This window comes from Anas platyrhynchos, chromosome 1 (genome assembly GCF_047663525.1).
Source record: "Anas platyrhynchos isolate ZD024472 breed Pekin duck chromosome 1, IASCAAS_PekinDuck_T2T, whole genome shotgun sequence".
Lineage (NCBI taxonomy): Eukaryota > Metazoa > Chordata > Aves > Anseriformes > Anatidae > Anas > Anas platyrhynchos.
In genome coordinates, this window is record NC_092587.1 from 20957236 (window position 1) to 20974617 (window position 17382).

A 17382-nucleotide genomic window follows, 5' to 3' on the forward strand; every position below is an offset into this window, starting at 1 on the left:
CAGACAAATGGGAAAGTCATCTCCAATTCAAATACAAATGCAAACACAGAAAGCAGTTAGATATATTTAAGGAATATGGTCTGTCATGGTGAGGTCATGGCATCAGAAAACAAAGGAAATTACAAAGAAAGACAATGTAACAAAGATGAGAAAACTTCCTCTATTCTTCATTTCCCAAAAACTTTTTGCTTATGGTTTAAAAAGGGAAGTTACAAATAAGAACATCTGAAATTCTTGTTCCATAGGTACATGAGGTACTGTGAAAGTATTTATTTATAGAATATGATATCAAAAACATCCATTTCAAAGGAAAATGTGAACCTGATTCTCTAACTACGTGATCTAAGGGTTCTCTAACTACATGATCTAAGATGCGGTTTGTTTTGAAATACTGGGAAACGAGGAATCATAATCCAGCTTCTTTTGGACACATTCAAATAGGCATAACTTGCTAAATTCTTCACCCATTGGAATAATCCCACAGTAATTTGGGGAATTTATTAAGGTGAGAGATACCAGTTTGCAAGTTACACCAAAATACAACTTGATGTTGCAAAGCCACTACGGAAATTGAAAGTGTATTGTTAACTTCAATGCAAGGAATGCATACTCTTCATTCTGGGGGAGAAACAGAAGAGGTGAGATTTATTTTTTTTCAATTTCTCAGAACTGTGGGAGATTTCATTGCATTTATACTGTTGCAGTTTACTGTTAACTTAACCATTTACCTATACCTTGAGGACTTGACTGTCACTATCCAAATCAGTCAGTCATTTTGAACAAATGAACAAAAATTAGATGGTTCTTTCTGAATGGTATCTTCTGGCAAGGCAAAAGGCAAAGACTACCTCAAATCAAAGATGGTAGCATCTTTTCAACCACATGATTTGCATATGTTCTGCAGGACTGCATCTTTTTCTCATCTTCAAACAAAGGTTTTTCAGAGCATCTCTACTCCTTATGGAGCTCTAGGTTGCTCTTACTGTTCTAGTAAAGGACTCAAAGGACTTTCTTGAAGGAAAAGTTTTTGAAAATCTCAGAGTCCTGCCAAGATTATACATACATTGACCGCATTAATTACCAATTTATTTTTTTTACTGCATAGGAAAAAAATGCCCTTGTTTTGAAAAGGGCTATGGGAATGAAAAGATGCAGTGGAACAGCTGAGCAGATGTATCCAATGAGTGAGAGCACAGAGGGGACTGTGATCTCCCTGCAAATGCTAGGGAAAAAGCAGGAAACAGGTGCTAATAATATGAAGGTCATGCTCAGCAAATCTGAGATTGTTCCAGGGTTCTTGAAGTTCATCGCTTTACAACCTTCTTATTTTCACTGGTTAATTGTCTCCTTTAGTCCTCAGTCTTTGGCAGCAAGGTTGCTACCCCTGATGCCAGACTGTATATAGAGAGATCAAGAGGACAAGAAGAGGGGACAGACAGGAATCTGATACTCCTGACAGTAAGTATAAAATTCACTTTGACATTGTTTCTGTTCTTTAGCAAGAGTAATGTTATGTTTTCAGGATTAACAACTCTGTCAACTACTAAGAGTTTTTAAACAATGCATTAAAGAGAATGGCTGAATACCTGTGTGTCATGGCCTTTGCGGGGCTTCCATTACCATAAGTGTGTCCACGAAAACCTAAAGAAACAAGTTCAAATGTAAGCTGCCATTGTGTTTTCCTTATGGTTCATATATTTATTTTCACATTAACTTATTCAGGTTATTTTTTGCATTTAGAATATATATGTTTCTTCCTAAATGGGTAAACTAATGTCTCAGAATATTTGGCTGAATTAAACAGAATCCAGAAAAGTGGGCAGAAGAAAAAAAAAAAATGGAAAGGAAAGCAAAGTTTTGCCTTTGGTTTTGAATAACAAAATGCATGTTAATAACACCACTGCTCTTTCAGACATGCTGGTGCTGCATGGTACCTTTAACATAATGTAGTAATGCTGTCAATTTCTATTTCACAAAAAATGTATATAGTAAGTATTTTCACTATGCCATCATAAGATCATTTCTCATTTACTTTGATGTTTTGTGCAATTCAAATTGTCACAAATTATGGACAGATCCCATCTTTAATATTCCCTTTGTCCTTGTGTGGATTGTTTCTCGTAGCATCTTAGATTCAAAGACACCCTAGATGAAATAGTCTTTAAGAAACTTTCATCATCTCTTGATTTTGAAAAGCTAATGCTTGTGAATATTTTTGTTATAGAAAATAAACATTTGAGAATTCAAAACTCTTAGTAGTACACATGACAAAACAAGCAGTTTTGACTCTCAATGAGCTATTAAGAGCACAAGAATTACGTCAATGATTTGGACCCACACAGTTAAGCGTCCCATCACTGACGCTGGCTTGCTCCACCTATCTCAGAGGGAAGTCTCAGTAATCCCCTCCTGATCAGATGGCAGAGATCGAATCATCCCCCTGCTAATGTGGATGGCATTATCCCAAAAATACGAATTTTGGCAGAAGCCATGAAGCGCGTTACATGTATCCTTCATACAAAAAAGCGATCACATATTACAGTTCTGATGTACTTGATATGCACAGTTTATCTTTTTTTTTTTCTCACAATATCTCTTTTCACAGTATCTCCACAAATTCTTCATCAGAACAGAAACTAGGATGACAAATTCCACATTTTAATCAAATAACATCCAAAAAGTTCTTTACTCGATTTTCAGTGTTCCACCATTTTCATTTAATACACAGACCTTGTCTTTCATAATATAAAGCAGCAGGGAATTCCCAGGCTGCCATCTCTGGAGCCTTCTGTTATTTTAGATGCTTTTGTCATATCCTTCACGCTTGTTAAAAGGAAACTATGAATAAGGAAAATGCATCCAGATTACATGAATCACATCACTCAGTATTTAATTGATTCACCTTGAGTGGGCTTGTTATGAGTTTGTAAGTACAGAAGAAAAGTGAACTAGTGGTATGCCAGTGCTTGCAGAGATATACAGTTAGACTACAAATTCAAGCCCCCTCCTTTTAAGTATCAGAAAATATGTCATAGGAATTGCTGTTTTTACAATGAACTGGGAGAGGCAGTGTTTGGTTGGGTGGGTTTGGGGAGTTTTTTTGGCAATGAGAAAAACAGTTTGAGCCTTCTCTCAGCTTGACTCCTTTTAGACTTTTTAATTCTAATCAATCTAATCCTCTGCTCATTGCTATAAACCCCAAAGGCTTTTACTCCAAATTCACTAGCTTTTATAGTGACATACTGTTAGGATTTGGAGATTCAGAATCCTCTGGAATCGTGAGCATATCTGAGTGCACCTCAAATCATAGTAATATCCTCAGAGTGCTTCAGTGGAGGGAACTTCCACCATCCCATTTGCAGAGGTGGAGGATTAACAGTAGGGCTATGCTGCAATCACTACAGTGACAGAACTGTGTGCCTACTTGCCAAGGATTGTTCTTAACTAGTTAACTCATGTACCAACAGCAAGGTAAATATAGGTGTGGTATGCAGAACTTGGCACAGGCTGGAAAATTCAACCAAGAAGCAGAGAAAACACAGCCACACAAGTTGCCCGTGCAGTAGCTAATTAAAAACTACTTCAGGTATGAGTACATTGTCTATAAAGGAAGCTGAGCATATCTAGTTCACATGTAGACATTGACATACAGTCAGAGGAATCCTATCTCAGTTTCTCAATGAAAGCATGCTTCACCTGAGATGCTCTCTTCCATACAATCAAGACCTAATTTTTCTTTTGTTATCGTTAATACTTACCACAGTGGATATCACAGATCTGCAGTGGAACTGAATAATCTACATCTGTCCTCCAGCCCTTGTAAAAGAAAGAATTGAGTCTTATTCCACTTTCAGCAGTACTGTTACTAAATACTTCTGTTGACATAAGTAATAAAGCATTGCTTTATTAGTCTACTCAACAGATTGCACTTTTAATCTGTTTTTAAATAAATGCATATGGAGACTGTGGTCTAGTGAGACGCAATCACTTTTAGGTTTCCAGAGGATAAAGCTAATCAAACTTTTTTTTTTTTTTTTTTTTTTTTTTTTTTGAGAATTATACTCCAACAATGTATTATTTACACAATAAACAATTTATACTGGAGAATATCAATTTTATCACCGAATCTGACTTTTCACCAGGGAAAGAAAAATAACTCTCCTTGCCAAGAAGGCTTTTGCCAATCTCACTTTCATCCTGTCCTTTTCTTCCTAACAGCAAAAAATGAAGCTGGCAAGGGCCCTCCAGGGCAGCTGCTGGAGCCTCATAGCTCTGGCTGCCAGTCACTCTTGTCTGGTGTCTGTTGAGAACATTAACTCCAGAGAGGAATAAACCTATCATCTTCACGATCATTTTCTATTAATGTTGTCTTAAAGTAGTTTAGCTACAGCGGTGTAGCATAAATGTCAGAAATTTGCTCTGCTGTGCTTTCAGGAGTGCTAATTCCAGCATACTTTGTACTTACTGTACTGTTAGCTAACTGCCTAACCTTTTCAGCTAATGTCAATTTTTGAAAGATTCATCTATGATTTGCTTGGATCTTTCAGCTAACTATTACAAAGGAACCTATAAAGACTGGATTAACAATTCCCTGTTGATATTCCTCTATCTGGCACTTACAAAGAGGAAAGATAGTGGAGAGCACCTTCTCTGTTAATTAATATCATCTCAACAAGAGGTGGTGGCAGCACATCAAGCCATAAATAATGCTCTTTGCCAATTCCATTTGCACAGTGATCAGATCTGGTTAGGAGGAGGAAGCTATGGGAGTTCCAGCTGTTTTTTGTTTGTTTGCTTGCTTGTTTTATTTGGGGGGGGGGAGGGGGGGGGAACGTGGAGGGAAGGGGATTAATGATGACGTGTTTATTTTGTACATAGTACTTGCCAAAATCAAGACTCATACCTGAATGCAAATTGTTGATCCACACATTTCCTGTGACATAGTGATTGATACAGAATCACCCTAATGAGAAAGAAAGAAATAAGTTATTTTCCACACCTCAGAACAAAGAAAATGTATTTTTCTTTCCACCTCTCTGGCTCCTTTGCCAATAATAGTACATGTTCTACTATGCTGGAAAATTAATAAAGTATACATTCATTATGGAAGGTTACTTATTTTCAGAAATACCTCTAGCTCTCTATAACCATCAGCAGTTTGTGTCATTTTGCTAAATACAATTTGGACAGCACAGGAAGAGAGCTAATATTCCTGCATTTTGTGAAGTACATAATATTAAAACGGAGGAGTATTAAAAAAGGAAGTATTAAAACTCCCTGCCAAGCCTGCTGACACCATGTTAGCCACTGAACATCTTCACTTCTATCCCCTGGTGTATGTGAGTTGAAGGAATGACCCTTTCTTTGCAGTTCTTGTGGGTTTCCGATCATATTGTATGCCAAGAACAAGCTCAGCCTTAGGGTAAAATTGTCCTAAATGACTGTCCTGACACTTAACATTTGATTGTTTATGGTTTGTCCTCAAAACAGTGTTAGTTTGTCCACTAATAGCTTTGCATCCTACACTGTTTTCTTTAGTGTGGCAAACTCCTAAAATAATTAGGGGTAAATTAGGTGAATGTGTTCTTACTCAAGCACAACTGAACAGGGATTACTAGAAGGAACATCGGTTTCTGGGAACACAAAGCTAAATCATGATGAAAATTTTGTGTGTATTGCTCACAGTGGTAAGACAGGAACTGTACATAATTTACATTGGTTCCCATAGTGTCAGAGTAGCAGAGGAAATCACAGCTTTGTACCAGAGGGAAGGAAAAAGCATTTCTAAATACAGCAGTGCCCTTCATGAAAGACACGGTATAACAGCTGGCTCTGACTTATCAGCGCTCTACCATTACCTTTCTTACTTTGCAATTCACACAGGGAACCTTTAAAACTGAAAGTCTACATTCCACAGATTTTATTTGAAATAAGCCATCTGAAAGGAAGTGCCACTGCTAAGTGTTCACTGAACATAGTCTTTGACAACTCTGGTACTGTAAATATCTCCATTTCTGCCAGTAATACAGCACTTCCCCAGATATCTTGCCCTATTAGAACAGACTCTTGATAGTTCCACCTGTGCTCTCAGCTCTGAAATCTCTTGACAGTGCAGTTACCACTTCAGCACATCCTCAGCTTGTGCAACAAAACTCAGAGTTGGAAATCTCTGCTTTTAACCGCTGGTCTGTTACACTTGGAACCAGAGATGTAATAAAAACCAAAACTGATTTATTAGAAAATAAATTCAGTGTCCATCCCTTTGAGTTTAAGAAGTTGCCTGCTTCATAGTTACCTGCCTGTCAACTACCCCTTGATATGTGCACCCTGCACAGTGAAAGGATCAGAGGTACTTCAAAAATCAGCTTATTTAAAAATGCAGCTTATACATGCAGACAGTGACAAACTACAGCTAGAATATATCCTAAAGAGGACAGGTGTAGGAACTACAGCATGCTTTTGTCTTCTAAAACACAGCCCCATGACGAGAATTCAATGGACACAACCAGGAATAACAGTAAAAATCATAAGATCCAGATTTCTCAACTTTCTCAAAATCTGTCATGCAACATCTCATATGCTTGGTAGGCAGGGCAATGGCAAGAGCACACGTTTGGGGGTGGACATAAGACTACTGAGAAGCTGGCAGTTGAAACATCAGGGTGCCTACAGCTCCTACAAACTATTTTGCTAATATTCTCCTAATAGAAAAATAATGCTATGAGCACTCTTCTGCTCTTTGACCCCGCCTTCCAGATGTACCTCCAAATAGATCACAGGTCAGGCCAACAAGGTAACTGGTATGCAGGCCTGAAGGGCAAGGGCAAGCCACAGTGCTGCACTGAAAACATATGGGATACATGCTTAGCTGCAGGAGAGGAATGAGGCTCCCATTTCATGACAAGCTGCTGCCTGAAATAGCAGTCTCACCCTTCAACAATCTTCTCCTCTCTCCCTTCCTTTTGCTGGAAGAAGCAGTTGTGTATTCACACAGTCAGATGGCTCATAAAGTTAATTTGGCTGACTACTCACCTTTTTCTGTACTGAGATTTTTTTGGCAGCCATGAGATTTAGAGTGGCTCAAGATCATTGTGGAAGTATGCCTCAACTCTTCTATTTCATGAGTGAGATTTGAGATCAGTTGTATCAGTGACCAATATATGAAAAGCTAATAGTTCGTATATACATAATACAAAGAGAGCACTACCAAAATGATGTTAAAAGAGTAAGAAGGTTCCACTCAATAGTCACTTTCTTTGATGCAACCTATTTGACTTCAGCATCCTTATTTATATTTTGCACAGAGTGAGGTCAGAATTAGAACTACATGCTTTAAATGTTCTGGTAATTGTTCCAATAAGTACATGCATGTGTTTATCAATGCTTTCAAGCTGCAGAGCAATAAATGGAATAATAAACAAACACAGATTTCATAAAAAGTATCCCAGTCTTGAAGAAATAATATATACAAACCGCAGAGACTGAATGGTGCATCCCAAGTGAGTCACATGAGGCCAGCTGCGTCTTGTTACACACAAGCACTGAGAAGTGTGCCTTGGTTTGGGACGTGAAGAAAACTTGTATCTGATCAGCAACTGCAGCAGTTCTCATTTTCCAAGCTGATATTAGGGGGGGAAATACTTATTTTTAGATGTACAAGGACCATATTTTATATTTCAAATTGGTGTATTTAAAACAAAACCTTTTTAATTAGTTGAGTAACTAATGAGAAAGTAACTATTCTCATTACTTTTCTAATTACTTTTTCATTATTTCTTGATGAAATAATTTCATTATTTCATATATTGTCTTATTACTTCTTCACACTGATAAACACTTAACCTACTGGGAAATTTATACATACAAGTAACTGTCAAATCTCTTTGCTATAATTTATAAGCTACAATGATGTGAATACATTTCTAAAGTGAAAGGTTACTTAACTTGAGAAGGCGAGTGAGTGATTTATTATTTTATTTTTTTTTAATTTAATAATATGTAGTAAAAAAATGTGTTTACCTGGAAATTCTCCATGTGCGAATGGACATTTAACCCAAGAGCCTTGCTTGGTTGTAAACTGAAACCAGAGAAATTGGTTAGGAAAACTGATTTTTAAATTTCAATCTGTAGCTACAGATTCAAGTAGAGATAATCAATGCATTCCAGAAAGGTGCAGAAAAAGAATTCACAGCTTTCCTGCTTTATAGTATCTTCCAATACTTGATTTAAATTAGGTCCACAATTCTTCAGACATTTACACACACACTAAATTTTACAGAAACATGTAGTTCCATTGACTTAAAAGTAGCCTAAAAGAAAATAATAATATGCCTATATTAATCTTACGTAGCACTTTTTCTGACCTAGAGTAATAAACAGTACTCCAGCAAATGTAGTGTATCGATCATTTTTATTATTGAGTATTCAATATGGGCAATATTCCACATTAAGCTTAATGCAAGCTTCAGAGTTTGCATATACGACCTTTTTTTAAGTGGTGAAAATGAAGGGCACAATCTGACCCATGTCCTATCATTGCTGCTGCACTTCCAAAGAACCTCTTTGTACTGGGTCTGCAGGGATGGAGTCACCTTTCCCTGCAGCAGCCCACACAGTGCTGTGCTGTGCACCTGTAGCTAGAACAGCCCTGGTATCATTCGTGTTGTGTCTATTGCTGAGCAGTGCTGGCAACATCAGGACTCCCTCCAAACGCCTGATCCAGCAGGCTGAGGGTGAGCAAGAGGTGGGGAAGGGACATAACCAGGGCAGCTGACCTAAACCGACCAAAGGGATGTTCCATGCCAGATGGTGTCACACTCAGCAGTAAAAGGAAGGAGAAGGACGTCTCTCATTATGAAGACGTCTGTCCTCCCAAACAACCACTGTATCAAGGCCCTGCTTCCCAGGATGTGGCCAAACACTGATGGGAAATAGAAAATATTTTTTTTTTTCTATCTGTATGCTTCTGTGCAGCCTTATCTTGTTTTCTTCCTCTTCCTTTTCCCTTTAATTAAATTATCTTAACCTCAAACTATGAGCTTTTTTTCTCTTGCCAGCACACTTTTTTCTCCCCATCTGCTTCTGAGGAGTGGGAATAAGAGAGTGGTTGTGGTGGAGTTCAGCTGCTCAGCTGGGTAAAACCACGACACTGTTATTAATTTAATCTTTCACATTTCTTTCATTCTTACTTCCTAGTCATCAGAGCTATAAAACAAAACATTAATCCTAAAGAATATTAGCAATTCATTTTTTAAAGCTGACAGACAGAGGACAGGAAAGATATCTTGTACAAATAAATCACTGTACCTTCATGCAAAGCCTCGGGTGAGTGTCCACACGAGAATATTTAACCTGCTTGAAAAGACAGCACTTGTCATTAGCTAGTTTCATTGGCTAGTTTCAGAAAATTAATTACTCCAAATTTTCTTGGTTTTATTACTGAGAAAGGAACTGGTTTATTTGCTTTATAAACATCTTAGTAAGTTACATAAAACAGTAAGAAAATTGGGTTACTGAATATCTTCTTTTTATCTGTAATGTAGCATTTTTATAGTCAGCCTGACCCTTTAGAGTTTAATTAATTGATTTTGTGGTGACTCGTACAAAATTCTGGTTACACAGTTGTCTCCTTCCAGTCCCTTTTTTACCACCGATCAACAGCACTGCAGACCATTTAAACATATACTCAAAATTGTTGTTGAATTAAGACTTCCACCTTCAGTTTAGAAAATTCTCAATTTTCAGTATCCCTATTCAAGAAAAAACTTAAACATAGACTGAACTTTAGAAACCTAAAAAAAAAAGTCACATTCTTGATTAACAATTGTTTACCTCCCCAAAGGCTTCGCCATAAAAAGCCTTTTCTCATATAAGCCATTAGTACCTATGTAAGTGATGTTACTATAAAAACACCATTGCTCAAGTGACTGAGCACAATGGATCCAACACACAAAACATAGTATCATGACCAAAGTAACACCTCTTTCATGTAGTTTTTTTGGGGACAACACAATGGATGTACTTAGGCTTATCTACAGTAGGTTCACAGAAGATATTTCCATGATAATCCATTCAGAAGTGGAGACAGAATTGCCATTGATAGAGAAAGCCCCACCCTCATTAGAGAGAAGAGTTACATAGCATTTGGGCCTAAAAGTGCATAGTTTTAGAGTGTGCGGCATTGTGTGGATTTACTGGGAAGCTGGTACTATTTGAGGAATCTCTGCAATTGTCTCCAGCACAGTATACAAATGTTCTTCAAGGTTTATAGTATAAGAAATGGACTAAATTTAATGTGTGATTCTGTAATACCAAACTTTTTGCAATGGAATAGAAAAATTCATCCTCTCCAATAATATTTGTTCAGCCATTAAAAGCAATAAGTACAGGAAAACACTCATTGTCTGTAATAAACCAACTTTGCACTGTGTTCTGAGTAATAGACATGACCATTACCAGCCAAATCTCATTATATGCTTCTTGCTTCTTTATTTTTCCTTTTTTTTTTTTTTTTTTTTTACTGCAATGAATGAGCTGTGCTTGTTGTCAGCAGATGATGAATCCCATAGGGACCATTCACATGTGCAAAATTAAATATATTTGTTTTTGCAAGATCAAAGCTTTGTTGAAACACATAATATTGTGAATCTGAACAATCACTGAACACTTGGCCAATCAAAACACTTTCCTAATCAAAAAAGCATTCAAAAGTTTTGAGTCAACTCCCCCAGATCATTTCACCAGAATAAGACTCATAAAGTTTCAAAAATTAAGAATTTGTATTTGATTGGTTTTCTTTTTGAATTGTTACATAAAGTTTACTAGCTCTTCACAATCAAGAAAGCCTGAAACTTACTTTTCAGGATGAAAGCAGGAATTCTAACCATCCTCATAAATCCAATACATTCAGTATTGTGAGATTTATGGCTGAAGTACATAGCAGTTCAAGATAATTGCATTTAAATTCCTTTTCAACTTTAGAATATAAATGCTGGAGGAACTGAGCAATGCCCACAATTGCAAGACATTGAACCCAGGCTGAGGCAGTCACTTCAAAGAGATCTTAATAGAGTATAAAACTACCATGACCTATCAAGGTACCATTACCTCTCCAGTAAGATCTAAGGAGATTTAGATTCATCTCAATTATATTTTAGATGTCTAAATGTTAAATATCCAATCCAATCACAATAGACCCTTGTCATTTGTGAAGAGATACGTGAAATGAGAAACTCAGTGAAGAGAAATGGGTACCTTCAGAGATGTATCCCTCTGGACTTTTTTATATACCCATCATCAGACGAGAAGAGTTGTCCTTTGAGTATGTCTGCTTCATTTGCTTACTTTAAAGGGAATCTGAGATGAATAGTTCAGACTTGAACACCTATCTTTTAGACAGCAAGGTCAGGGAAGATGAATCATGTCTTTACTATAAATGAAAAGCAGACCCTTTTGACCCCAAAGAATTTAGTAAACATTACTAGCTTTACAGTCATCTCCACATTTTATTTGTTAGTAGTGAGTCAGCCATTATTGAGCTTTCTGAATATATTATGTGGTTAGAGTACAAGAAGAGACTGTGGTTATAAATAGTTTTAAGTATCAAAGAAGAAGAGAGGAATTTGCAACTGCTCTTATTCCAAAGTCTAGCTGTTCATGTTATGCATTGATTTGGTCATGGCCTTCACTCTCAGTGGTTGAATATATCTGCATAGCTCTTACCTTCTCAGGAAAATGTTTGGAAGAGTTTTGTATGTCTTCACAGTGGTCATTAGACTTTGTTAATCTGCATAGGTTAACCGTGACAAGCACAGGACAAGCTGGTTCCCAAGCTAGGGTTTGTGTTGCTGGATTATAAACAATATTATCCCATAGCACCTTTGTATCTGTGAGAAAAAGTAGAAACATTGTTCAAAATGTCTAAAAATGAATAAAAACCTTTTCCTAAAATTGGTACCTATGTATGTGCTTAAAACTAAAACAATTGCAATTCTGTTCCCTTGTCATTTACACCAATCAGGAGTGTTTCATGCTGTGACAGTGTAAAACAGTAATTCATCCCACTGAAGTGTTGGCATTTACTGTACAGATCATCTCATCAACCTGAGAGCTTAGCCTGATCAGTCTCCTACTATGATGACAGATAGGCATGACCAGGGAATGATGCTTTAGATCTTAAGTAGGTCACATAACCTCCTGGAATTGCATTCCTTGACTATCAATCATAGAAGGAGTGTAATGCAAGTACATTTCTAGCCAAAGACCTTCAGTTTATGGTAGATTCAAATGAATTCATACGCTAATGATTGGAGGTCCTGGCACTGGAGGTTCAGGCTCCATGAGTGTTCTGAAGAACTTACATGCACATAACGCAATGAATATGTAACCTATAGACAGAGCATGAGTGTTCCTGTAAGTGCTCTCTATTGCATAAATAGAGTCCTTTCCCTTTTTATTTAGTCAAACTGCACTCCGTTGCTGCAAAGGGATGGTACTGTCACAGTCACTACATTCTGCCACAACAAAATAAACCAACAGTGAAGCCTGGTTAACCCAGGAGAAGAAACCTGAAGAGGAAATTGCTTCCATTCTAACACAAATGTATTGGTCCTGCAAGAACATGAAAGCATTGCAGTGGATATCTATGCATTTTAATGGAGTTTGGAGGTACTGCTGGAGGTTGATGTTTGTAATTGTTCTCATAGGTTGTTTTGTTGTGTTTTTTTGTTTGTGTTTTTTTTTTTTTTTAATCAAATACTAAAATCCCTTACTAGTCTTCTCAGCATCATCTGGACCAAAAATATACTTGTACTTATGCTGAACTAAACAAAATAAAACTATTTGTCAGGATGTACTTTTTCTATCTCCTTGGTAGAACTTCTGGTAAAGACCTATACAATATGAGAATTTCATTTTCAGCTGTCATCTCATACCAAAATCTGACTTTGTTGGAACAATTTATGCAAATAGTTTCCCATTACGTATAGGAAGTTCCATATGCAGTTAACTGTCATCTTTCTCAATTCCCATTAACTTCCCTTTCTGAATTCCCAATAATCTTCTATTATTACTGGTTTCCTGTTTGACAACAAAATGTGTTTAAAAACTTGTTTTCACCTTCATTCATTTCTTGTTCTTGCTCGTAATGAGCTAGCTTGAGATATCTATTATAATAAATAAGTAGGAACACTGATTTTATTGCCTGGTTATCTACTCTCCTATGTGTTATAACTGACACTAGAGAATAAATTTTTAAAAATGCTCCTCTTGACGGGGGGGGTTGGGGGGGGGGAGGGGAAAGAGTGACTTTTTCTTCATCTCTCCAGTCTCTCCTTCAAGATAGGTGTCAGGAACCTTCTTCAAATCTTTCTTCAAAGCCCTCTCCTCACGTCAACATTCCTTGCATGTGACTTCAGAAAATGTGGGAAATGACTAGAAAGTTACTTGGTGTTTATATTGGCAGAAATTTTATGAACTATTTGTTCTGAAAGTTATTTCATCTACCCACAATATAACAATGTGATGATTTCCTTGCAGTTTTGCAATGCTTGGTTTTCACCTTAGATGAATTTCAAATTGTGACATATTACTGGAACTGCTGAAAAACAGTCAGATAAAGAGTAATCACAAAATACTTGCCATTTTCAAAGGGACAAAGTTGTATCCTCCTTGCATCTGGAACTGCCAGCCAACCCTATAACCCAAAAAGTTTCCGTTAACTAGAGATTTTCAGGAACACGAGTTTTTAACATTTCAGAAAGAATGCGACAGAATAAACATCCCATCAAAGACACATATGTTATGTTTATTAGTTTGGAGAAGCATTTTTTTAAAGTATATTTTGCACTAGATGTCTGTTTTATTGTTCATCATTATGGGGTTCATTATGGAGCTCATAAACTAAGGTGATTTCTTCTACCCCTATATTCCTTCTATTTCTAAGTCATATATTTTAGTCCAATTTCATTTAGGAAGTCTTACAGTTTGATTCTCATTGTTTCTTACACTGTCATTATATTCTAGGGGTAACCAAAAACATTAGAGAATCATAATACAAGATCTCATGGTTTTTGTTATGGTTAAGAATGTATCCTTAAAATCTGAGGACTAATACTTAACCCAATCCTGCAAGTATCTAATGCATGTCTGCTACTATAACCTAATTATTTAGATTCATGTGCAAATATTTTTATTACTCACAGTCCCCATCTGTTCTTTCAGCAGTCACATTATGGGATTTTCTATATATATGATAGGAGAAATAATATATTTCTAGTGATTTCCTACCTTTCAGAGTGAAATAAAACAACAAAAAAAATACACTAGGTTTGGAAGAGACCTCCTGGTTCAACTTGCATATTTCGTATATCAAAGTATGCGAGATTAGATGCCTAAAATATATACATCTGAATGTGGATTAAATGCCTAAATTCCTATTACAGTGGCCATATGAAGATGTAGACAATGCAGCCAGTGGAGTCTACAGTGCTATCCAGCTCATCTCAATAAGCAAATACTCTTGGTTCACTGAGTAACTTTATAGGCTCTGCTGTTTGCATTAGCCAGATTACCATTGACTAAAGAGCTTGGACATCTAATACAAATGTAGATATCTACGTCTGGACATCAAAAATGGACATCGTTCCATTTTTGCTAATCATTATTGAATACAGATGCAAGATTTGCCTACATTATTCCATAGAAAGCCTTACCTTTACTTTTGTGTTAGCTTAGAATAATCTAGCCCAGTAGACCTTTGTTCAAATTTACATCATGTAAGCATGTTCATTTAATCATCATATGATGAACTATTACATCTAGATTTTTTTCCTCCACAGTTAGTTCTAAATTAGGACTCACAATTGACAAGTTGTTTTATCAGACCACATACATGAACATGCACTTCATACTTCATCTTCCTTCAGTTATTTCACATATGAAGATATCCAGTCTCTTGATTCTCTTCAATTTCGATTACACCACTCAGCTGTATTTTCAGCAAATCTCATTAACACATTCCCACCTTCTGTGCCCATGTGATCACCCAAAACATTTATATAAGACCTAAGTGTCTTATATAGACCTAAGTGTCTTATATAGACCTTATATAGACATACCTAAGATCCTTAAATAACCTTTCTACTAGCACTGCCCCATTCAACAGAAGTAGTTTAATTAGCCCTCCATGGAGGTGTTATCTACCATACAAATCTTGTAAGCCCCAGCTTCCTCAGTTCATCTTTTAGTTTAACATGTTTCTACATCAAATTCAGATAAAATTTGCTGTCTTTCCATTACTTATAAAAAATCAGTCAAATTAGCCTTACACAATACTTTCCATAAATTAATGTAAATTGTATTCATTTTTCTCCATGTATTCATTTTATCTCCATGTTGTAATTAATGTTTTCTGAAAAAACTCCTCTGCATTTACATAACTATAAGGTCAGATGAACCTTAGTCAAAAACATAGCTCTAGAGCCTTTTCCTACAGATTTTTCCTTTTTTTAGCACAAATACCAGATAAAATTTCTTTAATTAGAAACACAAGTACATATAAAATCCAGACTGTTACCTCAATGCAAAGACAAGGAAGTAGCTGAGAATATTTCAGAGAAACTGATTTTAAAGTGTCCTTCCCTTTTATCTGAAATGAAAAAGATGGTCATGAATCCAGTACAGTAAATAACATTCAATAAGGTTAAGTAAATACATAGGAGGTTATTTCTTATACGTATGATCTCAGTGAACATTACTACATACAATTCTCACACCAGTTCAAGAAAGGAATGCTTCAAGCTTTAACTCACCACAGCAAATTGTCCCACATCTTCACAAGTAAACCATTTGTGACACAAACGAACATAATAATCTTGATCTCGAAGAAAGTTGGATACATTCACTGATATGATTTTCCTTGCCCTTTCTACATTATAATCTAACTTTCCAGCTGAAAAATAGAAGTCAAAGGTAGAATTATTACACCTGCTTCTGTATTGCTTTATATATTTCTGACTTCATTATTTCTTTATAAAAGAAATGAATCTTGTAACTTGATAGAGATGAAACTCAACATTTAAAGATTCTTACCTAGGATATTTGAATTCATTCTTTTTGTATACTGCTATTCCTAGAGGTCAGCTTATTTTATAACATATAATAATTTTCAAGATAAAAACTTTCAATATTACTAATTTTAAATTAACATTGTCAATATTGAGAAGCCAGGACATTTACTGATTGTACTTCACCTTCAGTGTAAGAAATATTATGTAGTTCATATACAAATAATTGAAACAGACACACTAATACTACTTCAAAAGCTGATTATCCTAAGGCTGAAATCTTGTTTCTTTGAAAATATGTGCAATTATGTCAGATAAATACAATTTCTTTTTAGTATCTTTTAATTATTATTATTCACAAGTACCCCAAAATTAGGATACCATTTTTGCAAATTAATCTGATTATGAAATCTGTCTATAGACAAAATATGAAACTAGTAATACAAAGTGCATGATAAGGACACAAACCTATTTTCAAAACCTTAAGTATTAAATAGATTGTAAATATTTTTATCTGCTATCTAGCATTTCCAAGTCTATACAGAGAAACACCAAACATTTCCAGGACTTTAACTATCCAATATATAAGTAGCAATAGATGTAAATTGTCTTTTTTTTTTTTTCTGCTTATTCAGCTATGAAAACATATCATTGTATAGGTCACCAGAAATATCTCACTGCTTCCAGTTGTATAAAAGATCAGCTCACCCAAACAAGCTGGAATATATTTTCCCACGTCACTGTTTTTGCAATCTGTAAAATAGAAGCCAGAAGTTTCTTCAGTGTTGCTTTATTGATACAGATGTGTAACTAAGGCTGCCAAATTATCCAATAGCTTACCAACAGTAAGCCTATCTATCTCATATATCCCTTTTTAAAGACTGATTTACATCAATTTCCAGACAAATGGTGTAGGGGCAGAGGGGCAGTGCAAAAGTACCTTTACTACACACACTGATTACACCTTAACTAGCATTAAGGAGCTATTTCACTAGTGTGGGGTTTCTACTGTAAAATTTCATCAGCAGTTTAATGTGGCAAACTAGGATACAATAATGCACTTCTTTACCCAGTACCTAATAATAATATAAGTAATAACAATTTCAGTTATTCTTTCCTTGAAAGTCACTCCAATTGTTTACCAGACTCATTCCTCTGCTATAAACAACTGTGTATTTTTATTATTCTGATTCTCTTCCAGGCTTGCAAAGAATTACTGTATTTAGTTCCTAGGGAGCTTGCCAGAAGTAGAGGCTAGCCAACATTTTCTAAACTAATATCTAATATTTGTATATCTGAAATTTAAATCTTGATTTTA

The 17382-nt window shown here is 35.9% G+C and overlaps 1 protein-coding gene across 2 annotated transcripts in view; it reads right to left on the minus strand.

The window, feature by feature from the left end:
- Positions 1-255: 255 nt before the first annotated feature.
- IL17REL (interleukin 17 receptor E like) overlaps positions 256-17382 on the minus strand; it is a 48968-nt gene continuing 31841 nt past the window's right edge. The window contains exons 6-17 of one of the 2 annotated variants that reach the window (XM_038173189.2): positions 16773-16817; positions 15810-15949; positions 15575-15646; positions 13639-13693; positions 11722-11885; positions 9307-9351; positions 8020-8077; positions 7474-7619; positions 4904-4963; positions 3759-3816; positions 1587-1641; positions 256-618 (exon numbers count right to left, since the gene is read on the minus strand). In XM_038173189.2, the coding sequence (XP_038029117.2) occupies positions 591-618; positions 1587-1641; positions 3759-3816; positions 4904-4963; positions 7474-7619; positions 8020-8077; positions 9307-9351; positions 11722-11885; positions 13639-13693; positions 15575-15646; positions 15810-15949; positions 16773-16817 (926 nt within the window). In that variant the 3' untranslated portion in view covers positions 256-590. Of the gene's footprint in view, positions 619-1586; positions 1642-3758; positions 3817-4903; positions 4964-7473; positions 7620-8019; positions 8078-9306; positions 9355-11721; positions 11886-13638; positions 13694-15574; positions 15647-15809; positions 15950-16772; positions 16818-17382 lie in introns of both variants that reach the window. The other variant, XM_021273286.4, reaches the window with a different exon arrangement.